Consider the following 26492-nt stretch of genomic DNA (forward strand, 5'->3'; position numbering starts at 1 on the left):
GACCGCACCTCCCCCAGCTTAGTTACATGTGGGAGCAGGAGCGCGTCCGGAACATAAGGGGGAACGTTGGACAGCATGACCGGCAGCACGGGCCGTCCCCATGGGTCCACCGCCATGTAAATCCCAGCCACCGTGATCCCCCTTTCCAATGCGGTAGCCACCGACTGCTCAGTCTTTAGGATGACAACAGCCTTCCCACTGACCACCGCGCCTGCGATTATGGCCTTCTTGCCAACAGTCTCCCCCAGCGCGGTTAGCACAGCCTTGAAGGTAATGTTGCCCTGCAAGGTCACTTTCACCCCGTGTATACGCCCCAACAACTCATGGCCCTTAGTCACGGAGACTGCCGACTGTACGACAGCTGCATAATTCTTGGGGGCCGCCATCTTTAGGGCGTGGAGCAAAACAAAACGTCTCCGTTTTTTATAAGTCAAAGCAGTCTTTCTGCTATTGCTGCACCTCTACGCATTTGCAGCAGTTTAAAGTCGTGAAGGCTTTCCTGGCAAAGCAACAGAAGCAGTCTCCTCCTGATAAGATAGGGAAAAGTCCGTGCCAATCCTCCCGTCGTAGAAAATGGAGCTTCCGGAGGCTTCTTCCCCAGGTCTCGGTCGCCCTCCCGGCTTCAACGAAAATCCAATGCACTGTTGCCGTACTTACCCGGCACACCTGGACCGGGCAAAGTCGGTGTGGGAGGGAGCTTTCCGATGCTACAGACCACAAACACCGCTCTAGACTCAGCTCCCACCAGTTCAAGTGCAACTTGGCCTTCCGCCAGCCACTGCCGCTCCTACGACTTTCAGAAAACACGAACAAATCCTCCCCAATTAGAGGACTCTTTCAACAAAGAGAGTCTCTGCTTTCCGACAGAAGTCCAAAAAGCAAATTCTGACTGCTTTCGTTTGTCCTCGCCAAACAAATCCTTCGAAAATAATCAAATCCTCACAGCCAGCGCCACACACCCACGTCCGATCCTGACCACGGGTGCTGTCTGTCCGGAGTTTGTACATTCTCCCTGTGACCACGTGGGTTTTCTCAGGGTGCTCCGGTTTCCTCCCACACCCCAAAGCCATACAGATTATCAGGTTAATTGGCTTTGGTATAAATATAAATAGTCCCTGGTGTGTCGCCTAGATCGGCGGTCAGCGCGGTCTCAGTGGGCCTGTTTCCCCATTGTATCTATAAATCTAAAAGCTAAAACTTTGCATTTTATAACATTTATGCAGTTGTTCCGGGAGCAGGGAGAAGGACAAGGGTCTTGTCACATGCCGTCTCTCTCCAGCAGGTAACCTTAACTCATCCGCGGACGATCTGCTGTCGGGACTGACGAAGAAACAACTGGTGCTGAGGATCATCAGTGGCCAACAGCTGCCGAAACCCAAAGATTCCATGCTGGGCGACAGGGGAGAGGTCAGTGACTGTCTGATGGTGTAGAGACTGTCTGATGGTCAGTCTGATGGTCAGTGACTGTCTGATGGTCAGTGTCTGATTGTTCAGGGACTCTCTGATGGGTAGTGATTGTCTGATGGAGTAGAGACTGTCTGATGGTCAGTGTCTGTCTGATGGGTCAGAGACTGTGATGGTCGGTGACTGTCTGATGGAGTAGAGACTGTCTGATGGTCGGTGACTGTCTGATGGAGTAGAGACTGTCTGATGGGTCAGTGATTGTCTGATGGTCAGTGACTGTCTGATGGGTCAGAGACTGTCTGATGGTCATTGTCTGTCTGATGGAGTAGAGACTGTCTGATGGGTCAGTGATTGTCTGATGGTCAGTGACTGTCTGATGGTCAGTGTCTGTCTGATGGTCGGTGACTGTCTGATGGAGTAGAGACTGTCTGATGGGTCAGTGATTGTCTGATGGTCAGTGACTGTCTGATGGTCAGTGTCTGTCTGATGGTCGGTGACTGTCTGATGGAGTAGAGACTGTCTGATGGGTCAGAGTGACTGTCTGATGGGTCGGAGACTGTCTGATGGGTCGGAGACTGTCTGATGGGTCGGAGACTGTCTGATGGGTCAACAATGGTCTGATGGGTCAGAGACAGTCTGATGATCAGTGACTGTCTGATGGTGACTCAGAGAGTCAGAAAGCAAAGGAACAGGTTCTTCAGCCCACCCTCTCCATGCTGTGGTGCATCACGTGCCCACCTGTACTAATCCCACTTACAGTACCTGGTCTGTCGCCTTCCAACACTTTGGCAGTTCGGGTGCTCATCTAGACACTTAATGTAGAGACAGTGTCTGCCTCAGGTAGTGTGTTCCCAATCCTAATCACCCCGGATGATATAAATGCTTCTCAGATCTCCTCACAACCTCTTGCTCATTACTCTCACTAATGCCCTCTAACTTTGGACACCTCTGGATGGGGATAAGGTGAAGGCATCTCGGGAGAAAATGAATAGGTGACATTTCGTGTCGTGACCCTTCTTCAGACATTGGACAATACTTCAGACAATGGAGGACAAGGTGCCACTATCATGGCTCTTATGCGGACGATATTTGATATAACTCCTTGTGAGCCATTTCCAATGACGCTGATTTAATTGTCCATTGGGCTTTTTCAACCTTTCTAGATGGACCTGGTATCTCTGGAGGTTAAGGGTTAGTTTTCAGGATATTGCTGAAACAAACCGGGGAAAGTATCATTGGTCATTCAGGCATGATTTTTGTATTGTCCTTTGTATGGCTTTCATTTAAAGCTTTAGCTGTAAAACATTCTGACACAAGGGCAGCAGAGCGTTTAACTGAGGGCCAAGGATCATCCACTCACTTTCCTTTGGCCATCAGAATGACATCTACACTGGGTAATGAGTGGTGGGAGAGTGCATAGAGATGAGAGTCTGGAGGCAAGTGAATAACCACCAGGGCGATGTCCATCTGTCTTTATCCAATGTGCTCATGAACCTAAGATAGACACAAAATGCTGGAGTAACTCAGCGGGACAGGCAGCATAGGAGAGATTTGGGTCTAGACCCTTCTTCAGACTAGTCAGGGGAAAGGGAAACGAGAGATATAGACGGTGATTTAGAGAGATATAGAACCAATGAATCAAAGATATGCTGTCCTGCTGAACCTTCTAGACTTATGCCAGAACTTCAAAGGTTTCAAAGGTCTTTTGTTGTCACATGTACCAATTAAGGTACAGTCATACAGCCATTCAAAAAAAAAGCAACAAGGCACACAACTACATAAACGTTCACATAAACATCCACCACAGCGGATTCCCCACATTCCTCACTGTAATGGAAGGCAAAAAAGTCCAACCTTCTTCCTCTTTATTCTCCCACTGTCGGGGCAGTCGAACCATCCGTCGAGGCGATCAAAGCTCCCGCAGCCAGCGGTCGAAGCTCCCGCATCAGGGCGATCGAAACTCCCGCATCGGGGCGATCGAAACTCCTGCGTCGGGGCGATCGAAACTCCCCCGTTGGGGCGATCGAAACTCCCCCGTCGGGGCGGTCGAAGCTCCCGCATTGGGGCGAACGAAACTCCCCCGTCGGGGCGGTCGAAACTCCCGCGGTTTGGAGTTCCTGAAGTCGGTCTCTGACCAGAGACCGCGAGCTCTGTGATGTTAAAGTCCGCAAGCACCCACGGTCGGAGCTCCGAGATCGATCCCTGGCAAAGGGATCGCGTGCACCGCGTTGTTAAAGCCCCGTAGGCACCCGCGTGGCGCTCTCAAAAGTCGGTCTCCAGCAAAGGCCACCAACTCCTCCTCGATGTTAGGCCGCATTGCGGACGGAGATACGGTACGGAAAAAAATGGCATCTCCGTCCAGATAAGAGATTAGGAAATGTTTCCCCCAATGCCCCCCCCCCCCCCCCCCCCACACACATAAAACATGCTAAAGAACATAAAAATATACATTTAACACGTACTATTAAAACACAAAGGAGGAAAGAACAGACAGACTGTGGGCAAGGCAGCCACTTCCTCCCTATAATAAGATTTACGTTCAAAGCTAATGGAAAATTTCAGATGTGGAATTGATGCATTTTTATCAATTGATGTGTTTTTATCAATTGATGTGTTTTTATCAATTGATGTGTTTTTTTTATCATGTGTGAGTGCATTGAGGGCAGCTTTGTGGTGCAGTTTAGAATTGCTGCCTTACAGAACTTTATATTTTTTATCGTTAGTTTTAATGTCTCAATAACATCAGGATAAAAGGACAGGCCTTTAGAAAGGAGACGAGGAGGATTTCTTTTCATCGGAGGGTGGTGGATCTTTGGAATTCATTGCCACAGACACAGGGCAGCACAATGGTGCAGCGGTAGAGTTGCTGCCTTACAGCGCCAGAGGCCTGGGTTCGATCCTGACTACGGGCTGTCTGTACGGAGTTTCTACATTCACCCTGGGTTTTCTCCGGGTGCTCTGGTTTCCTCCCACATTCCAAAGATGTATGGGTTTGTAGGTGAATTGGCTTCGATAAAAATTGTAAATTGTCCCTAGTGTGTAGGGGGGTAGTGTTAGTGCATGGGGTGGTCGGCACGGACTCGGTGGGCCGAAGGGCATGTTTCCGCGCTGTATCTCTGAAGTCTAAAAGAGGGCTAAAGGCTCCAGCATCAAGTTAAATTTGGGATGGCTACAAATGTAATTGGAGGCCGGTGTGCCAAGGGGGCAGAATGGGCAGCGCAGTGGCTTAGCCAGTGAAGCTGCTGCCTCACACTCCAGTGACCCAGCTTCCATCCTGCCCTGTGGTGCTGCACTGCACGCGTGGAGTTTGCACGTCCTCTCTGTGACCAAGCAGGTTTCCCCTGAAACTTTACATCCTCCCAGTCTCAAATGCTGGTAGTTCAATTGGCCACTGTAAATGAACGCTGGTGTGTGGCTGAGCAGTGGAATTAGGGAGGTTGATGGGAATGTGGGGAAAATAAAATTGGCTAGGGTGGGGGTTCAGTGAACATTGGCACCAGACGGGTCAGTAGAGACTCAGCGGGTAAAAGGGCCAGTTTGGGTGCTCCATGTCTCCACGACTCAATGACTCGCTGGTTTGTGAAGGATCTCTGCATTGGCCCTTGGTCAGATACACGATCTTGGCCCGGGTAATTATTTCCCAGTAATGGATGGAGGGGGTTTGTTGAGAGTGTGGGGACCTCCCAGGAACAGGTCCATTAGCCAAGCCAGCATGCAACAGCAGGACAGACATTGGCCATGTCAGGTCGTTGCTCAGGTGGTGCGATGTTTCATGAAGCCCTTGACTTTGGCTGTAGCTTTCCCTCCCCAAAGATAGCTAATAGGCAGTGTGTGAGGCAGGAGGCAGAAAAGGGAAACACTCAGACCCAATATGTAGGAGAGAAAGAAGGGAAAAGAAATAAACTGAGAATAAGAAATGATGGGTCCCTTAAAAGTGTATATTTTAATGCTAGGAGCATTGTAAGAAAGGTGGATGAGCTTAGAGCCTGGATTGACATCTGGAAGTATGATGTTGTGGCGATCAGTGAAACATGGTTGCAGGAGGGTTGCGATTGGCAATTAAATATTCCAGGATTTCATTGTTTCAGATGTGATAGAATCGGAGGGGCAAGAGGTGGGGGTGTTGCATTGCTTGTCAGGGAGGATATCACAGCAGTGCTTTGGCAGGACAGACTAGAAGGCACGATTAGGGAGGCTGTTTGGGTGGAACTCAGAAATGAGAAAGGTTTAGCAACACTTATAGGGGTGTATTATAGACCGCCAAATAGGGAACGAGAATTGGAAGAGCAAATATGTAAGGAGATAGCAGATATTAGTAGTAAGCACAGAGTGGTGATTGTGGGTGATTTCAATTTTCCGTATATAGACTGGGAATCACATTCTGTTAAAGGGCTGGATGGTTTGGAGTTTGTAAAATGTGTGCAGGATAGTTTTTTGCAGCAATACGTAGAGGTGCCTACCAGAGAAGGGGCAGTGTTGGACCTCCTGTTAGGAAATGAGATGGGTCAGGTGACGGAGGTATGTGTTGAGGAGCACTTTGGGTCTAGTGATCATAATGCCATTAGTTTCAATATCATTATGGAGAAGGTCAAATCTGGACCAAGGGTTGAGATTTTGGATTGGAGAAAGGCTAATTTTGAGGAGATGAGAAAGGATTTAAAAGGAGTGAAATGGAAATTGTTGTTTTATGAAAAGGATATAATAGAGAAATGGAGGATATTTAAAGGTGAAATTTTGAGAGTACAGAGTCTTTATGTCCCTGTTCGGTGGAAAGGAAAGAATAATAATTTGAAAGAGCCGTGGTTTTCCAGGGAAATTGGACACTTGGTTCGGAAAAAGAGGGAGATATACAATAAATATAAGCGGCAGGGAGTAAATGAGGTTCTTGAGGAATATAAAGAATGTAAAAGGAATCTTAAAAAGGAAATTAGAAAAGCGAAAAAAAGATATGAGGCTGCTTTGGCAAGTAATGTAAAAGTAAACCCCAAGGGGTTCTACAGATATGTCAATAGCAAAAGGATAGTGAGGGATAAAATTGGTCCATTAGAGAGTCAGAGTGGACAGCTATGTGCTGAGCCGGAAGAAATGGGGGAGATATTAAACAATTTCTTTTCTTCGGTATTTACCGAGGAGAAGGATATTGAATTATGTGAGGTAAGCGAAACAAGTAGAGTAGTGATGGAAATTAGGATGATTAAAGAAGAGGAGGTACGGACACTTTTGAAGAATATAAAAGTGGATAAGTCTCCAGGTCCTGATAGGATATTCCCTAGGACATTGAGGGAAGTTAGTGCAGAAATAGCAGGGGCTATGACGGAAATATTTCAAACGTCATTAGAAACAGGGATGGTGCCGGAAGATTGGCGCATTGCGCATGTTGTGCCTTTGTTTAAAAAAGGTTCTAAAAGTAAACCTAGCAATTATAGACCTATTAGTTTGACGTCTGTGGTGGGAAAATTAATGGAAAAGATACTTAAGGACAATATATATAATTATTTGGATAATCAAGGCCTGATTAGAGACAGTCAACATGGATTTGTGCCTGGAAGGTCATGTTTGACTAATCTTCTTGAATTTTTTGAAGAGGTTACCAGGGAAATTGATAAGGGCAGGGCTGTGGATGTTGTCTATATGGACTTCAGTAAGGCATTTGACAAGGTTCCACATGGAAGGTTGATTAAGAAGGTTAAATCGTTGGGTATTAATAGTGAGGTTGCAAGATGGATTCAACAATGGCTGAATGGGAGATACCAGAGGGTAACGGTTGACAATTGTATGTCAGGTTGGAGGCCAGTGTCTAGTGGAGTGCCCCAAGGATCTGTGTTGGGTCCACTGTTGTTTGTCATTTACATTAATGATCTGGATGATGGTGTGGCAAATTGGATTAGTAAATATGCAGATGATACTAAGATAGGTGGAGTAGTTGATAGTGAGGTAGATTTTCAAAGTCTACAGAGAGACTTGGGCCTTTTGGAAGGGTGGGCTGAAAGATGGCAGATGGAGTTTAATGCTGATAAGTGTGAGGTGCTGCATTTTGGTAGGACAAATCAAAATAGGACGTACAGGGTAAATGGTAGGGAATTGAGGAATGCAGTGGAACAGAGGGATCTGGGAATAACTGTGCATTGTTCCCTGAAGGTGGAATCTCATGTGGATAGGGTGGTGAAGAAGGCGTTTGGTATGCTTGCCTTTATAAATCAGAGCATCGAATATAGAAGTTGGGATGTAATGTTAAAATTGTACAGGGCATTGGTGAGGCCGAATCTGGAGTATGGTGTGCAAATTATAGGAAGGAGGTCGACAAAATGGAGAGGGTACAGAGGAGATTTACTAGAATGTTGCCTGGGTTTCAGCACTTAGGCTACAGAGAGAGGTTGAACAGGTTGGGTCTTTATTCTTTGGAGCGTAGAAGGTTGAGGGGGGACTTGATAGAGGTTTTTAAAATTATGAGAGGGACGGACAGAGTTGACGTGGGTAGGCTTTTCCCTTTGAGAGTGGGGAAGATTCCAACAAGGGGACATAGCTTCAGAATTGAGGGACAAAGGTTTAGGGGTAACATGAGGGGGAACTTCTTTACTCAGAGGGTTGTGGCTGTATGGAATGGGCTTCCGGTGGAAGTGGTGGAGGCTGGCTCGATTTTATTATTTAAGAGTAAATTGGATAGGTATATGGATAGGAGGGGATTGGAGGGTTATGGTCTGAGTGCAGGTAGATGAGACTAGGTCAGGGAGAATGGTCGGCGTGGACTGGTAGGGCCGGACAGGCCTGTTTCCATGCTGTAGTTGTTATATGTTATATGTTAAAGGTGTCAGGGGTTATGGGGAGTAGGCAGGAGAATGGGGTTGAGAGGGAAAGATAGAACAGCCACGGTTGAATGGCAGAGTGGACTTAATGGGCCGAATGGCCTAATTCTTCTCCTCTAAACTTATGAACTCCATTTTCCATGGTAGACCAGTGTTAATGATATTAATTAACAGTGCAGGGAACATCAGTTCCATTCCCATGGTGGGCTTTTTGAAATTCGGATTTGGGTTTGATCAGAGTGTGAAGCAGACTGCCCGATGTGTCTCCATCACCCTGCTTACTCCACAGTGCCTGCCCCCTAGTGTAGAACGCCAACATTTCCCCATTGCCCCGTTCACACCACGGTGCCATGCCCCTGGGTGTGGATCTCCCACTGTGTCTCCATCACCCTGCTTACTCCACAGTGCCTGCCCCCTAGTGTAGAACGTCAACATTTCCCCATTGCCCCGTTCACACCACGGTGCCAGGCCGCTGGGTGTGGACCTCCCACTGTGTCTCCATCACGCTGCTTACTCCACAGTGCCCGCCCCTGAGGGTAGAACGCCAACATTTCCCCATTGCCCTGCTCACTCCGGGATGCCAGTCTCTGGGTTTAAACCACCCGCTGTGTCTCCATCACCCTGCTTACTCCACAGTGCCTGCCCCCTAGTGTAGAACGCCAACATTTCCCCATTGCCCTGCTCACTCCTGGATGCCAGTCTCTGGGTTTAAACCACCCGCTGCGTCCCCATCGCCCTGATCACTCCACGGTGCCTGGCCCTGGGTGTGGAGAGCTGATATTTCCTTCTGACCCTGCTGATTCAACTGTGCCAGTCCTTGGGTGTACAGCGCTGCCAAAGTAGCCCATCGTTGAGAGGGGAGTGGGTGGATGACGTTGGCTAATGACTGAGAGTTTAATCCATGCCTCCTCCTGCTTCTGTTCTGCAGATAATAGACCCGTTTGTGGAGGTGGAGATCATTGGCCTGGCTGTCGACTGCACAAAGGAGCAGACCAGAGTGGTGGATGACAACGGTGAGCTGCCAGGGGCACGACCAGCCTGGGAGAGAATCAGGGGCTTCCTGGGTGGGGTGGGTGCTACTTAAAATTGGTTGCAGGCTCGGCTGATTTAAGTAAGCATTGATTGAATTGCCAGATTAGATTAGATGGCGACTTAGCCCTTGGCAGGGGCATGATGGGCTGAAGGGCCTGTTTCTATGACTGATTTGGTGCATGCTGTTGGTTCTGACACCCAACACAGAGGAAGCTACCTCTGCAATACTACCACCAAGATACCATATCAACATTTAAAATACACCTTTACAGGTACATGGATAGGAAAGGTTTAGAGGGATGTGGGCCAAACGTGGCCAAATGGGACTAGCTTAGATGGAGGATCTTGGTCGGCGTGGACAAGTTCGGCCAAAGGGCCTGTTTCTGTGCTGTATGACTCCATGACTCTTTGCCTCCATTTATCTACCTCCATTTTAAACACTAGCCTCCATAACTCTGATGTCGAAAAGATTCCAGACATTCACCGCCCTCTGTGAGATGAGAGGTCCACGATTCTTGGTTTTAAATACGTTTGAAATGATGTCCCTCCCAAGATCCGTCCACCAGTGAAAACATCTCAACATCTACCCTCTCATGTCCCCTTAGCATCTTGTATGTTGCTGTAAAATCACTGCTAATCTTCTATTTAGTAGGAATTTGTTAGAGATTTAATAGGAAACTGAGGAGCAACCTCTTCACACAAAGGGTGGTGGGTGTATGGAGCAAGCTGCCAGAGGAAGTCGTGGAGGCAGGGACTATCCCAGCATTTAAGAAACAGTTGTACAGGTACATGGATAGGACAGGTTTGGAGGGATATCGACCAACTGCAGGAAAGTGGGACTTGTGTAGGTGGGACATGTTGGAAAGTGTGGGCAAGTTGGGCCGAAGGGCCTGTTTCCACGCTGTATGACTCTAAACTCCAAAGTGTACAAACCCCACCATTGAATGCAGCCTGGCTTGACAGACTAGTTCTCATATCCCATCAGTTAGCCTGGTGAAGCTTCCACTGTGCCATTACATTCTTTCCCAAATCAGCGCAGCGTTCCAGGTGAATCTCACCAGCACTTTATACAATTAGAACAAAACTGCCCTATTTCTCAACTCCAATTGCAGTAAAGGCCAGGATGCCACCTGCCCTCTTTATGCCTTGTTGCACCTAGTTGCCAACTTGGTGTCATTCGTGCACAAGGACATGTAGATTCCTCTGCTCTGCACTCCTCACATCCAGAGTCTCCGTCCATTTAGATAATAGTCTGCCTTTTGACTCCTCTGAGTGTGGCCTCACACTTCCCCACACGAACCACCGTTCACAGCTTCCAGCTATCCAGTGTCCCTCACCCCATCTACCCACACCTACTGCAGTCAGTGCATCCTCGTCACCACTTGCCCAAGCGCCTATGTTCACGCCGACCTACGTTATATGCTCGAATCTCCAAACGGGGACAAGAGCCCATCATTTCCTGGCTCGGACCAGTGTCCAAGCGTTAAGAAAGTGCGGTGGACGGTGATCCTGCCTCTTGCTGGTGGCCCGACTGTACAGTGCGTCTGACTAGGTCACGTTGTCATGCTATTGCAGGGTTTAACCCGATGTGGGAGGAGACCCTGGTGTTCACCCTGCACATGCCCGAGCTCGCCCTGGTCCGCTTCCTGGTGTGGGACCACGATCCCATCGGTCGAGACTTCATCGGTCAACGAAGTCTGGCCTTCACCAGCATGATGCCTGGTAAGTGAAGGAACAGAGTGGGGGAGGGAACGGTCCAGGGGTGAATGTATGAGGGAGTGGGGGAGGAGGGAGTGAGTGAGGGAGGGAACAGTGCAGGAATGGGTGAAGGAGGGAACGGTGGAGGAGCGAGTGAGGGAGGAAATGGTGCAGCAGTGAGTGAGTGAGGGGGAAGGATGCTGGGCATTGGGTCACACCAGCACTTAGCACCATTCTGGAAGGTGTTGGCAGGGCTGAGCTTGGAGGCTACTCCAACAGTAGCTGGCGAGGGCTAGAGGTGGGGGCAGCTGATGTTCCAGAGGTGGGGAGCTGGAGAGGGTTATCAGTTGGAACTCAGCTCAGGACTGATGCCAGAAGGGGGGGACGGGGGTGGAGGGAGGGATGGGGCAGAGAATGGAGCCGATGGCAAGGGAGGGGGATTAATTACTGAGGTGGAAACTGTCCTCCTTGCGCACATGTGCAGAACATTCCAAGCCTATCCACACTAAATCCCCGGCCTCGCGGATTTACAGAAGCTCTGCTGACATCTTTGGAAAGGTTCCCACACACGTGCCGTGGTGCTAACTCTCACTTCCTTCACCCTCCCAGGTTATCGGCACGTGTACCTAGAGGGGATGGTGGAAGCCTCCATCTTTGTTCATGTGGCTGTCAATGACATCAGTGGTAAGGTGAGTCCACGTCTGGGAGCTGTGAGTGGTTTCACGGCCCTCCCGTCGACCAGCCACGAGGGGCCTTTGCCTGAGAGCTTCCCCCACCCCTCTTTGTGAAGAAGGTGACACAGGTTTAGTTCTCCGTCTCCCGTTTTCTCGGTCAGGTTTGGTGTTGCCATCTGGTGATCCTGCCTGACCCCAGAGATGGACACAAAGTGCTGGAGTAACTCAGCGGGTCAGGCAGGATCTCTGGAGAAAAGCAGTAGGTGACGTATCGGGTCGAGACCCTTCTTCAGACTCTGAAGAAGATGCCCCTGGGGTGAAGCAGCCCCCGGTTGGTATCGGGCTGGAAGACCCCATGGAAACCCCAGCAGCTTTAGATCTGGTCGGACCATGGGTATCAGGAGGGTGCCCTGCCTGAGGCTAACTAATGTGGCCCAGTTGTCACAGAAGCTTGGCACCTGGCTTTGGCAAAGCTGGCACCACCCCTCATACCCTGCATAAGTCACCTCAGTCCCAAACACAAGAGAGGTGCAGGCAAAACCAACTCAACGAAGAGTGGGAGAGGAATGGAGGAGTAATGGGGAGAGAGTAGCTGAGATAACCTTCCCCAGTGATGAACCATGGTGTGAAGGGAATGATTGTAATGCCACTTTAAACTCTTAACCCACTCGGTGCTGATCAGAAATTGTGTTCCCATGTTCCCCGGGCCAGCCTGAGTTTGTTCAGATGCTCTTAAAGACCCCGTTACAATGCTTAGCTTTGATATTACATCTGATGATTTTGTTGTTCGCTACATACCTTTTAAGAATTAATTCAAATTTGGTCAAAGGTGAGCAAGCTATGGATAGCATTGCCTCACACAGTTCACTGCCTGGACGTTTCAATGTTTATTCTAAAAGTCTAGGACAGAATACCTCCTCTGCGTTCTGGAGGATTCCAGACTTTTAACTCTCTGTGTTCTAGATACCTGCCCATTGTCCGTCCCCCCCCCCCCCCCCCAACGCCATGTTCTAGATCTTGAACGAGCCGCCCACCTGGGTACCGGATGACCAACTGCAGTTTGCCCCACTGTGTTCCCGAGAGTGTAATCAGAGGCAGCGTGGCCTTGCTGTTCTAGAACCACCTTGCTTGGTTGCCTGCGTTCTGGAACGGTTCTATGTCTGCCCACGTCCTCGTTAAGCAGATGATAGTTGTCACAACATAATTAAAGTTATGAAACAGCTTTGAAAGGAAACTCAATCTCTCGTTGCAACAATTCCTGGCAAATTCTCTTGATATTTCCGAAAGTGCATTTCGAGTCCGAAAATGGGACAAGGGTGGGTATCAGTGCAGCGAGACGCTCGTGTCCCACGGACTCCACTGAAGAACAATGCTCCTGCTCCTTATCCTTTAATCTTGCACTGTGTCGGACACGGGGGAGCTGTGATAATGCCAGCTATTCAAATCCTCCACTGCTCCACTGAGAAATATCGGAGGTGTTGAATAGTGCCAGAGAAATACAGCTTTGCATTTCACCAGCCTAAAATCCCGGGCCTTTCAATAAAATTCAGCATGCAGAGTGCTGGATCTATTTTAATTAAGTGACATCTGCACGAGAGAAGGCAAGTAATAAGGTGATGATTAAAATCAGTCTCATTCACTCGGGTTCTGTCAAAGGAAAAAGGCTTACAGACACGACACCTGGCAGCACTACAAGTAACAGAAGGGCTGGATCCAATCAGTTGTAGGTAATATTTTTTGAGACAAATGGAAATTGTTTTTTCTTTTGTGATGGTGTCCTCCAAGATGAGGACACGGCTTTAATCTTCCCATCCTCAGAGATGTCTCTGTGGGTCCCTTTGCTTTCTCCCATCAATGAAGGCACACCATCCGCTAGACTGACAGAGCCTGAGCTGAATAGAAAATCTGCTGTCATCTGTGAGAAAAGGAAAAGGGTGTTAAAGCGTAACCAGGCTGATGTGTAGACTGCCAGCAGCCATCCCCACAAGTGAACCTAACAGCATCATTTTGTTCCTCTCCATTCATCATTCAGATGGTTGACATCTGAAGACAAGAGATGATCCTTTTAATTTCAGAATCTGTTAAACATTTCTCAGCCTCATGCTGTTTAGTTTTACCCCGTGTGTTTCGTTCTGTTTGTTGATGGGACAGGGGTCCAAGCTGGCAAGCTCCGTTATATTGCTCCCCCCCCAGTTTGGGAAGTCGGTGAGCAGTGAGCCTTTTAGCACCGGGTCAGCTATTGCTAGAACAATGCCGGAGAGAAGGATTCGGGATTGTGACCTGATGATCGTGAGGGATCAGGCTGGTGCATTTGTGTAAAGCTGCCCGAAGGTGACGATGCCAAAGTCTAGAAGGCCGTAGCTTTAAGTGAGAGGAGCAAAGTGCTGATAACAACATGCTACCGGATATGCAGTTCAGAATGAACACCGCTTAAGTGAGGGCAATTATGATGATATGAAGGTGGAATTGTGTAAGCTCCATTGGAAAGTCCAGTTCGGTTTAGTTTATTGTCACGTGTACCGGGGTACAGTGAACAGTGAACAGCTTTAAAATGAGCTGAGGGACAGATCAACAAATGAGCAGAGGCAGATATTTAAACAGCTAGTCCATGACACTCAGCTAGTTACAAAGAGGGATTCAATAAGAACGACGCAAATGAGTTTATTGTCAAAGGCACAAGAACAGTGAGGTACAGACACAACGAAGATCTTGCCTGCAGCAGCATTAGAGACACGTAGACTCAGGCAACACAGAAGCAACTCAAATTACACATAAATAGCACATTAAGAGGCACAGTCCGTGGTTAGCAAAGGACAAGCATAATGCTAGGTTGAAAGGCAGAGCTTACAAAGTGGCAAGGCCGGTGATGGGCCAGAGAACTGAGAGGTTGTTAGAATCCAACAGCGAAAGACCAAAATACGTATTAGAGGAGAAAATTGATTTCGAGAGAAAACCTGCGTGTCATATCAAAACAGGCAGAGTCTCTACAGGTATATAAATAGGAAAAAGGCAGCTAAGGTAAACTGCCTCTGGACCTCTGAACAACAGGCTGGTGAATTAATAACCGGAAACAACAAACTGGGGCACCTCAATGTATCAGATTTTTGTGTCCGTCTTCACGGTAGAGAGCACTGGAATTATCCCTTAAATAACAGGGGAGGTAGGTGGGGGGGGGGGGTCATTTAAAATATCAGGGAGAAACTTGTGAAACTCCCAAACACATGGGATAGAGTGATAGAGCAACTCCCGGCCGAAAGGCTGATAAACTATGGATAGGAAAGGTTTAGAGGGATATGGGCCAAACGCAGGCAGGTGGGACTAGTGTAGATGGGGGCATCCTGGTTGCCGTGGGCAGGTTGGGCCAAAGGGCCAATATCCGTGTTTTATGGTTTTAAGACTTTATGGCCAATTAGTTTGATAGTCATTCACATCTGGGGTGAGTAGAAAATGCTTCCCTTGGAGGCTGGAGAACCTCTGGAAGTCTCTGCCCCAGAGCCAGGAAGAGGCCGGACGGATTATGAGATATATTTCCTGTGGAGATAGGTAAATATTTGAAAGATCGACGAATTGCGGGTTTTGGAAAGTAGGCTCATAAGAGTAGTTGAGGCCGGCATGGATCAGCTGCGATCATGTTGCTCAGCTGGCTAGGTTTGAGTCGCTGGTGGACTACCCCTAGCTCACATCTTCTATGTTCTTGTGGAAAAGTAAATGGCTCTGGCAGTCAGGCTTCCCAGCAATTCCACTTCTGTCAAACCTCTCATGCTTTTTCTACTTTTCACTGTACTTTTCCACTTTTTGTTCTCCTTTCTTACAGATTTAATTGTTGTCCTTCGTTAGTTTTTTTTTTCTCGTGTGGTGTCTGATTTGAGTATGTCCCTACTTGTACACTGAATCAACTCCAAGCCCCTGCTAGCTGGAGAGGGAGATCCCCATGTTTCATCTGAGCTGAGGGATAAAAAAAAAAAGGGGGGCGGGGTTCTAGGAATGAAAGACTTTCTGATGAAATATCCATTACTTTGCTCGTTACAAACCAAATTCCATTTTCCCGAGGAGCCGGTATGTAACCCTTGCCTCTGACTCAGAATGGTTGTGAGTTAAGGCCCATTCCAGAGACTTGGACACATAATATAGGCCTGTGTTACTATCGCAGTGCACAGGGGGTGCCAAAGAAGGTAACACAGGTGCCCCCTTACATTTGAGAAGTTAAACCTGGACCCTGTCTGCCTGTTCCAATTGTTCCAGAGGAAGCCCGAGACTCCAGGCTTTCCAGGAATTCCAGGGAGCTGTCCTGATATCTCACTCTCATTCTCCACACCCACATCCTTATAGTCAAGGTTAGTTGGACTAGATAGGCTGTGAATATTTTCCATTGATATATATACATATCAGTTTATGCTCCATCCAAAGTGTCGGTGATCACACTGTGAAATTATTCAATGCCTGTCAACCATTTTAAGACATTTCTGAGGGACTTGTGAAGAATTTAAAAGCTGACGCAAGTCTTATGTGCCTGTCTGCTGCGGCTGTTCTTGGTGGAATTGCAAGCACAGATGTAGCACGGTACCCATTATCCCCTGGAACAGGTACACATGCCTTTCTCCAGTGATTGGCTTCAATGTGGCTAAGTAGCCTCTGGCATTAATCTCCAGGCAACCTTCTGCGACCATCCTTGTCCCAATTTCTGTGTGGAAATACCAATCCCAATAACTGGCCGTTGCTTTCTGAATGCGCGGTGCTCACGCCATCACTGGTTCCACAGCTGAGTTGTAGCACCAGGTTGGGAGTGCTGCCATGGATGCATGGGACGTTGACCAGATTAATGTTGGCTCTCTGGAAACGCCACTGGCCATCATCCAAGGTCCGGAGGACCTCGCAAGCCGGCCCTGTCCTTGCTGAGCGGGAGACGGGCCTACAATGTATTTCCTGTATGCTTTGGTCTATTTTTGTGTGTCAGATTTCTGCCAGTGCATTGTTGATGTCCTGTATGCAAGATCTGTTTCTCACCAATTCTCACTCTGTCTGTTTGTGATTTACAGTGCAACCCTCTCTGTCAAACCTCCAATCTCTCACGCTCAGAGTATTTAGGAGCCCTGAAGGTGTTTCTCCCGACTCAGGGAAGGTGTAGTGAGACCAATCACAAAGCTGCATGCTCTTCCGCTAGTCGTCATCATTAGCATCGGTGCCTCTGATTTGCTTTTGACATCTCCTTTCAGCTTATCCATGGACCTAATTGTCTCCCAGTTACCCCCTGCGCTTTTCCATCTTAATTGCACCGACTCTCTGACTTCCAGCTGCAGGGTTTTGATTTGGGGATGTACTGCGTACGTGTTTTGCGGTCACACAAATGCCGAGTGCACTGACAGATCCAGGGTGCAATGGATAGAGTCACAGCCAGCTTGGCGTTCAGGGCTGGTTCTGGGGAAGGCAGTTTGCAGCCTTGTGCAAGGCCCGAGCAGGGCTCAGAGCATCCCAGCACAGAGTCTGGGCTGCCGTCGTTCAGAGTGTGCTTTTAACCAGCTAACAGTGCGGGGCTGTCCAATCCAACACTTGAGATTTCTCTTTCATTGGTTACGTCAGGCCCTAAATCACCAACATGCCAGCTAACTTCACCATCCAGGGACTGGCTGTGGGGCTAAAAGTCATTGACCCTGAGGAGTAGCAAAAATCATGCACCAGTGTATTGCCAATGTTTCGTTGGTCATGTGGGCCTTCAGTGACATGTTTAGCTTCAGTCATCTCAGATGGAACTTCAAAGTAGCATCTGTGTGTCACCAGGTTATTCGTGACCTGCAGGAGTTTCATGTGCTTAGCATGTCCGGTAGGATCAGACAGAAGCTGTAGATTCTTCCAACTGTCCCCAGAACACCAATCTGTTGGCCTTTTCACCTTTGAGTTATCTGGGGATATTTTTGGGGGGTGGAGGAGCTGAGGGGGGTACATTTCTGCCACTGCCCAATGCTTTTGAGTTGGTGCAGTATTGGAAGGATATCTTCCTTCTCGACACCTTCCTGTGGGACTTTAGCCAAGGGTAGATCCCTGAGACTTGGGGTTTCTCGTTCTACCCCGTCGTCCACTGGACCAGCCATGTTATCCATGTCCCTGGGGAACATCACCAGCCAACAGAAGGACACTGTCCTTGTTGACGGCACTCTGTACTGACAACAGCCGTACAGGGGGACAGAGGGTGGGGAAAGAGTGGTAGTACGTTGCCCTATCTGTCCTTAGGGGCCCCCACTTCCTAGAGCAGGGCTCACCCTGTTTAGCCCAGGCGGTTCTCTGCCTTCCAATGCCTGCTGGAATGGGTCAGCCATGTTGGCACCTCTCCAATGTCCGGCCTGCAAGTTCAACAATCTACGTGTAGAAGACGTACCCAAGGAGACAGTTTAACGCAAAGTGATAGGAGGCCTTTCAGCCCATCAAGTCTACTCTGCCATTCGATCGTAGCTGACCTATCTCTCCCTAGCCCCATTCTCTTGCCTTCTCCCCGTAACCTCTGATAAGATCATAGTGAGTGGTGTGGCCAATCCGAACACGTGGTTCTGGTTTGTTAGTCCCAGAGCCGAGGCCACAGGGTACAACATTGGACAGGCTCGCTCGCGGGCAACGGCACAGCCAAAATATTTGGCAAACTACTTCAAAAGCATCCAGCACATTCCTGGATCTGCCCGTAAATGCAGATTTTCAAAAACATCGCTTTCTTTTTCTTTGGAAGAGAAAATGTGAGCTTCCAACTCTTGAATCACTGTCCAATTGATTTAAGGATTAGCGCGTTTTCTTGTCTCATGACAGCATGGTTTTATTTGGCTTTGCCCAAGGTGCCACTGCACAATTATTGAACTAACATCAACCAGATCGCCACCAGAACTCATACTGGCTGCCTTCTCCTTTACACCCAACATTCATCCAACATTCTTCACCTGTAACTAACCACCTGTGCCCAAAGGGCTGTGCATCTTACCTGATCCCAGAAAGTCACTGCCTCCCTCCACCCTAACCCCAACCACCTCCACCTCTCCATCTCTTTGCCTTTAACACAAATTTGCCTTCACAGGCCCCTTGCCGTCACATGAAGATGCAGGAAACCCAACCAAGGAAAAGTAGGTTTAGGAAGGTGTAGACACACGAGGAACTGCAAATGCTGGTTTACAGAAAGAAAAGAAAAAAGCCACAAAGTGCTGGAGTAAACTGACCCGCTGAATTACTCCAGCACTTTGTGTCTTTTCTTTTCAGGTTTGGGGAAGTGTAGGACAGGAGGAATATGCTGGGATCAACTGTCCTTTACAGCATACACAAGAGGAATGAGGCTGGCTACTGCAGCCTGAACGTGAATGCCAAGATTCTCTCTCTGCGATCTCTGGACAACGAAATAGCCACTGGTAGACATTAGCTCCTCCAGACGTTCCTTCATTCGATTAGGTTGGGATTGATTTCACTTCAATTCCACTTTGCCTGCTCTTGCTCCACAGTTCCTTCACACCCTGGCTCCGAATCAATTAAAGGAGCAATTGTCTGTCAGTAATTGCAGCGATTTCTTGAAGTGTGGGAGACAGATTTTAATTTCCCCTCACCTCGATCACACCAGGCACCCCCTCATCCTCTAGACCCCAGGCACCATTGCTCTCCCCTGTTCCTTTGAGCCAATCTTCTGCTGAGGAAGTGTGTGGAGACCCAGGAGGAGAAATGTGTCTTTGTTCAACTGACTGCACTCTGCAGGAGTGTCGGCCACTGGCCGATGTTCGTCCCCGACACTGAGTGCAACACTACCTTCCCTGCAGCTGAGGTGAGTACAGAGCTGGCCCACGTTCCTGCACATGACTGGACCCCGTGAACTAAACAACAAACCTCTGTCCCCCTCCACACCTCTGTCCCTCTGTCCCTCTGTCCCTCTGTCCCTCTCCCCGGGAGCTGTGTGGCAAGGTCGAACAGATTGGAGTTATATCCATTAGAGCAGATTAGGCTTAATTAGAGGAATTAAACGATTAAGAGTCAGAGAGAGCAGGAAGAACCTATTACTATATAGAGTTCACCCATATAGAGAGTGGAGCCAAGGGGTGAGAGGGGACTGTGGGAGGAGGAACAAGGGGAAGTGGAAGGGGTAGGGGAGTCACCGCCAAGAGAGGTGGAGACAGAGACCAAGACCATATATAAACAGTCACGGGAGAACTGCAGAGCTCCCGACTGCCGCGGGGAGATGGGTTCAAGCCCCAGCAGCCGGTCCTTGGCCGACGTGGACAGAATGGTTTCAGAAGTCTCCACCAGCATTGGAAACCTTGAGCGTTTGTGATAAATATAAGATCTTCAGTCTAAATCCATTGAGAAATGTAAGGGAGCCTTCTTTACCCAGAGAGCGGTTGGAAGGTGCATCTGCCCACCTGTGTAGAGGCAAACATACTGTAGGTGCATTTAAAGGGTTTGGTTTAGACTTTAAACTTCACTTTAGATTCCAGAGATACAGCGGGGAAACACCAAGTCACCAGCGATCGTCTCGTACACAAGCACTAGCCTACACACTAGGGACAATGTACAATATACGGAAACTAATAAACCCTCAAACGTGTACATCTTTGGAGTGTGAGAGGAAACCGGAGCATCTGGAGAAAACCCACGTGGTCACGGGGAGAGCGTACAAACTCTGTACAGACAGCACCTGTAGTCAGAATCGAACACAGGTCTCTGGGGCTGTAAGGCAACAACTCTACTGCTGTGCGACTGCGCAGCCTGCAATTTGGTTTATTCTACTCGCATGTACCAAGATACAGCGAAAAGGTTTTGTTTCTGTGCCATCCAGTCAAATCAGATCATACAATACATAAATCAGGCCCTACACAAGTACAACAGGTGGTGCAGAGAGAAAAATCCCAGAATGCAAAATATAGTTCTACAGAGTTATGGCATGGCAGTTACAGAGAAAATAATCTGAGTCCACAATGAAGGTAGCTTGGAGGATTTAACTTATGGGAGGACCATTGAGTAGTCTGATAACAATGGGGAAGAAGCTAGTCCTGAGTCTGGTGCTATGTGCTTTCAACCTTTTGTACCTTCTGCCCGACGGGAGAGGAGAAAGAAATAAAAGGTGCTGCTGATAGGGTACGTTGGAAGAGAGTGTGTACGAAGGCGGGTATTCTCCAGGCCAGTCCCAGTGCTGTATGTCCTGTGAGGCTGGATACTGTTGGTGAACTTTATCTAAGCAAGAATGTTACAAAAACATTATTTTCTCCCTTGAAAGCACGTTTGCTGGGGATTGATGGCAGGGACTGTCCTGATGATGTGGCTGTGGAAGTCCAGAGCTGGATTCCCTGTCCCCATCCATCCTACTTGTGGGTTTTCCAGCTGTTACCATGAAGTAGGGAATGTAGAGGGGGTGTTTTGCAGCCAATGTGCCCTGGGTTAAAGTCCCAATGCGCAGCAAAGGAACTACCTAAAGGAATTTAATTTACAACCAGGTTCCAAAACTTTTGAATTGAGGTTGCAGAGTTTCCAAAATGTGTACAGGGTCCTCTCTGTGTACAAGGTGGATGCACACAGTAACTGCTGTGATGTATCGGCATCAGTTGTGTATAGTCATGAGTATTTGAGACCAGTGAATAGCACCATCCTTCCACACTAAGGCAGGCCTGACTGATGTAGTCGTGGCCTACTTCAGCAGAGGTTGAAGAGAGCTCGCCTTAGCTGCTCTGTTGACATGAAGTCAGAGGCAGTGACCTTCTCTCAGCTAGGTCCTGCAGCAAGAGGTATTTAATGCCATGTCCACACCTTCAGCCAATGATCCTGATTGCAATGCTCATCCTCGAACATTGCAACGTCCCAGCCCTAGATATTGTGAAGCCCCTCAACGGTTCAATGGTTCTTTTAATGGTGCCTCTCCCACCCCAGGCCATTTCAGATCTGATCCTCCCTCCATCGCCTCAGCCCAGCCGCCCGTTTTCTCTCTTGTGTGGGCAAAGCAGTTCCTCCGTGAAAAATACCTCAGGTCTGGGTCATGATTAGATATTTCTGCTGGGTGATGGAGAGAAGGGTGGACTGCAGATGAAGTTGACAGGGAATCCCTGGGCAGAACGGGCTTTCGATTGGCGATTGATGACTTATGGTCCAAGTTGTTTCAATGGCTGTCTGAGACATGGACCTAGTGGTCCGAATGCTGGAACCTGCAAATCCTTACTATGCCAGAGATCCGGGTTCGATCCTGACTATGGGTGCTGCCTGTACGGAGTTTGTACGTTCTCCCCGTGACCTGCGTGGGTTTTCTCCAGTACCTCCAGTTTCCTACCACACTCCAAAGACAAGGTTTGAAGGTTAATTGGCTTGGTGAAATTATAAATTGCCTCTAATATGTGTAGGATAGTGTTAGTGTGCTGGTCGGCACGGACGCGGTTGGTCGAAGGGCCTGTTTCCAGGTTGTATCTATAAACCAAACTAAATTAAATAATGCAGGGGAGACTGCTTTACCCAGAGAGTGGCTGGAAGATGCAACTGCCCTGTGATGTTTGAGGCAGAAACGTGATAGATGCATTTAAGGGAGTCAGGGGAAAGCAAGACAAGGTTCTGCTGATGTGGTGAGTTGAGTGTGTGACTGTCAGAAACCTGAATCCTTTTGATGATGTCTGAATCCTTGTTCTTCTCGCCTGAGGCTGGAGGAACAAGGCCTTCAGCTGGAACGTTTATTAATATGTTAAAGTTACCCCATGCGTGTAAAAATCCAAGGTTTCTCAGCAGTGCCAACTCCAGTGGTACATTTACACCTCATTTGTATATTGGCACTGAGCTAATTGATGGACTCCCTCCAGCTTACTGCAAGGGCTTCCCATCACTTCTTAGCATCATTTCATTATCCTCGGGAAGATATATCCACTGAGGCCCAAATTCTTCCGGACATGCCGAGCGCACAGCTGGAGGGAGCAACAGGCTTCACCTTCACCTCCAATTGTACACTTCCCAGCCCCGTGACCGACCCCTGGCGGCACCCACTCACCGTTATACAGCTCCAAATGTTCCCTCCTGATCCAAGACTGCTTCGCCGCCTTGATAATTGTACTGCTGACACTCTTTCACAGTTTGAGTGGGTACCGTCCAAACATTTCACACACCCACTGTTACCTCTGCTAATGACTGCACTGCTCACAGGCTGAAGTGCTGCAGCCAACACGACAACATAGAGAAGGCAGACACAGGAAGCTGGAGTAACCCAGCGGGTCAGGCAGCATCAGACTGGGGAAAGGGAATGGGTGACGTTTCATGTCATGGGAGTCATCAGTGTGGAAACAGGCCCTTCGTCCCAACTTGCCCACACCGGCCAACATGTCCCACCTGCCTGCATTTGGTCCATATCCCTCCAAACCTGTCCTCACCATGTAATTGTCTAACTGTTTCTTAAATGTTGGGATCGTCCCTGCCTCAACTGCCTCCTCTGGCAGCTTGTTCCACACATCCGCCACCTTTTGTGTGAAAAAGTTACCCCTCAGATTCCTATTTAAATCGTTTCCCCTTCTCCTTAAACCTATGTCCTCTGATCCTCGAGACCCTTCTTCAGACTGAGAATCAGGGGAAAGGGAAATGAAAGATGTAGAAGATGATACAGAGAGATATTGAACAAATGAATGAAAGATGCGAAAAAGTAACGACGATCAAGGAAACGGTCCATTGTTGGCTGTGGGCTAGGTGTTACTAGTTGTACAGACAATGAAACTAGTACAATGACCTGGGTGGAGGGGGGGATGGAGAGAGATGGTTACTTGAAGTTAGAGAAATCAATATTCATACCGCTGGGTATTAAGCTTGCAAAGGATGGAACAGCATGCGATCAAACATTATTAATGAACTATCATTAACATGCACACATGTACGTGTGTGGGAACGAGTGTCTGTGTGAATGGGAATGCATTTGTTTCCATGAACATGTGTCACTGTGCGCGTGTGTGTTTACATGTTGACAGACTGATTTCTCAAACCAAATTTAATCTATCATGATTGATTGGCGAAGTTTTGACATTAGCTGGTGATGTAAAATTGGTAGTGGCAATTTGTCAGCCCACGTCTTTGGAAATACACATTGAAATCGATGTCAATAGCGGTAAGATTAGTTTAGTTTATTATATATTGTCACATGTACCGAAGTAGAGTGAAAAGTATTTTTGTTGCGTGCTTGGGTCATGAGATGGGTGAAAGGAGCTACCCTTATTGCCAATCCCTCCTGGTCAATGAGCAGATTGAGGTGAGCATATTCTCCAGAGCTGTTTCAGCCCTTCTGATCAAGTTCTACCTTTGTGTTGGGGAGGGAGTTCCTGGATTTAGACCCAGTGAGGATGATGGTCCATCAAATGTATTTCCAAATCGCAATGATGGAAGCCTTGGGATGGCTGCAGTAATGTTAGCAATCTCCATCCTTTTCCTGTGGCATCTCAGATGGAATGAAGCCCAGACAGAAAGTAAAGGGGGCTTCCTTTACCAACAGCTTCGTGGATTGCAGCAGTCTGCAGCTCGAGGCATGCTACTAACATGGTACTAAAGTCATCGTGGTGAATCACAGGGTTGCAGTTATTCATTAAAGAGGATAATTAGAAGGAGATAGGACACACTGAGCTTGTGTAATGTGGGCTGTGCCAGTCATTAACAATAACACTGAAGAGTTGTAGAGGAACGGAGGAGAGAAACAGTCCCTTTGGCCCACTGAGTCGATGCCACCAAACACCCCTTTGGCATGAATCCCATTTAGAGTCATAGTCACACAGCAAGGCAACAGGCCTTTCAGACCAACCTGTCCATGCCAAACAAGCTACCTTAACCAAATTAGCCCCATTTGGCCATAGTCCTCTGAGCCGTTCCTACCCCTGTATATGTCCAAGTATCTTTCACAAGTTATTATTTTATCTGCCTCAACTACCTTCTCTGGCAGCTCGTTCATCTACACACGACCCTCTGTGTGAAAAAGTTGCCCCTCAGGTTCCCGTTAAATGTTTCTCCCTTCACCCTAAACCTATGTTGTCAGGTTCTGACTCCCCTGGTTCTGATTCTTCTCACATTCTCATTGATTTCCCAGGTTCAACCACTCACCCACACACTTGGGGTAGTTTACAGTGGCTTTCAACCTACCAGGCCGGTGGTCTTCAACCTACCAGGCCGGTGGTCTTTGGGATGTGGGAGGACACCAGGACGCGTTGGAGAAAATCACACAGTCACAGGGAAAACAAGCACAGACAGCACCCGAGGTCAGGATTGAACCTGTGTCGCTGGGGCTGTGAGCAGGCAGCTCCACTGGCTCCATTGGCACAGCTGATCCTTGAAACCTTCTGAAGATCCCATTCAATGGAACTAAGGCCGCTGCAAATGCTTGACTTCCCACGGCCCACCGGAGGCTGAGGGTGAGATGAGCAAAATTAGGATGCGTTGTGATAGTGGGATAAAGCAGAGGGCGTTTCCACTGCAGGAAGATCAGTAAAGAGGAGCCATGGCTAACGAATTTGATTAGATATTTAAAGAACGAGAGTACTTGCAGGGGAAATAGATTAAATCGGACAATGCCAATGAAAGCATTTAGACAGATAAATGGATTAGAATGTGTAGGAAGGAACTGCGGATGCTGGTTTATACCGAAGATAGACACAAAATGCTGGAGTAACTCAGCGGGTGAAAAAGAACAGGTGACATTTTGGGTTGGAACCCTTCCTCAAACTGCCATAGGAAGAGTTTGGCTCTGGGCCAAACGCAGGCAAATGGGACCAGCCCAACATGCCAACTAGGTCGGCATGGACAAGGTGGGCCGAAGGGCTTGTTTCCATCCTGTACAGCTCCATGACTCTTAAGAGGCAGGTACGTATAAAATGTTGCCAATCCCTTTCAATGTTGTGTGATCCATTGACTCAATGGGCTTAACTTCAGATTGATCTACTGTTAGATTTGCAGCCACGTTTGGGCCTAAGATTAATCCTGAAAATGAGTCTTTTGTTTTGTTTTGTCTGTTCCCGCAGATCAAGCAAGTCATGGGATTAAAGGGGCTTTTCCACAGAAATCCAAAGCAGGCTTCGCTGGACAGTCATGTTGCTGTAATGCTCACCCGCAAACACTCTTTTAGCAGTCACATCCTCCGCCGGACAGCTAGCGCTCCCACCAAGGGGCAGCAGAAGGGCAAAAAGGGCTTCCCGCACATTGTTCTAGACACCAAAGACTGCAGCTCGGAGGGAGCGAGTGAGTCTGATGACACTCCGCAGCCCCGCTTCGAGCAGGAAGCAGACGGCGTGGAGGCAGCTCCAGAAGGTGGTGAAAGGGCCGGCCCCCATAGGGAGGTGCCGACGGAGGCTGTCAAAGGTAAGGGGTCAGGCCGGGGGTCGGGGGAAGGTCAGAAGCAACGTGTGACTAATGTGCCAACGGGTGTGGTGTTTAGCGAGCCCTTAAGGCGGGCAAACCGAGTGCCCATTCTGGAGCCCGAGGAGCAGAGGCAAGGAGTGTTTACCAGGTGTGCCATAAATGGCTGTGGTAGGATTGGCGTGGCCACCAGTTGCATGAAATGCGTCATTGGTTCCAGGGAGAGCCCTGACCTAGAACGCAAGTGGAGAGATCACCTGCACAAGCCGGCCGCCCTGGCAGTGTCCAAGCGGGTACGTCAGTGTGCCTCCTCTGAGGGCGAGTGGCTGATTTCCTCTGGGCAGGCCGTCCAGTGCCAACCCCAGCAGAGGTGGCGGCGCCAGATCGCTCACAGTGTCGGTTGCAGCGGCGGAGAAGTCCAGCGGTCGAAGGCCACCACCAAGGGCTGTGACTCACCCGGGTCTGCAAACCTGGAGGGTGTGGGTGATCTGGAGCACTCTTACCACTTGGCACGGGACCCAGCGAAGTGTCCAGGCACCCTGCAACGCGAAATGAACTCTTTGTTTGTACAAAAGATGGAGGAAAT

At 48.6% G+C, this 26492-nt stretch overlaps 1 protein-coding gene across 1 annotated transcript in view; it reads left to right on the top strand.

The window, feature by feature from the left end:
- LOC144607922 (1-phosphatidylinositol 4,5-bisphosphate phosphodiesterase eta-2-like) overlaps positions 1-26492 on the top strand; it is a 182338-nt gene that overhangs the window by 144984 nt on the left and 10862 nt on the right. Inside the window, exons 18-22 of the mRNA XM_078425056.1 lie at positions 1280-1407; positions 9136-9220; positions 10815-10961; positions 11547-11626; positions 25573-25909. Coding sequence (XP_078281182.1) covers positions 1280-1407; positions 9136-9220; positions 10815-10961; positions 11547-11626; positions 25573-25909 — 777 coding nt within the window. The remainder of the gene's footprint in view (positions 1-1279; positions 1408-9135; positions 9221-10814; positions 10962-11546; positions 11627-25572; positions 25910-26492) is intronic.

The sequence above is a fragment of the Rhinoraja longicauda genome, chromosome 30, assembly GCF_053455715.1.
Source record: "Rhinoraja longicauda isolate Sanriku21f chromosome 30, sRhiLon1.1, whole genome shotgun sequence".
Lineage (NCBI taxonomy): Eukaryota > Metazoa > Chordata > Chondrichthyes > Rajiformes > Arhynchobatidae > Rhinoraja > Rhinoraja longicauda.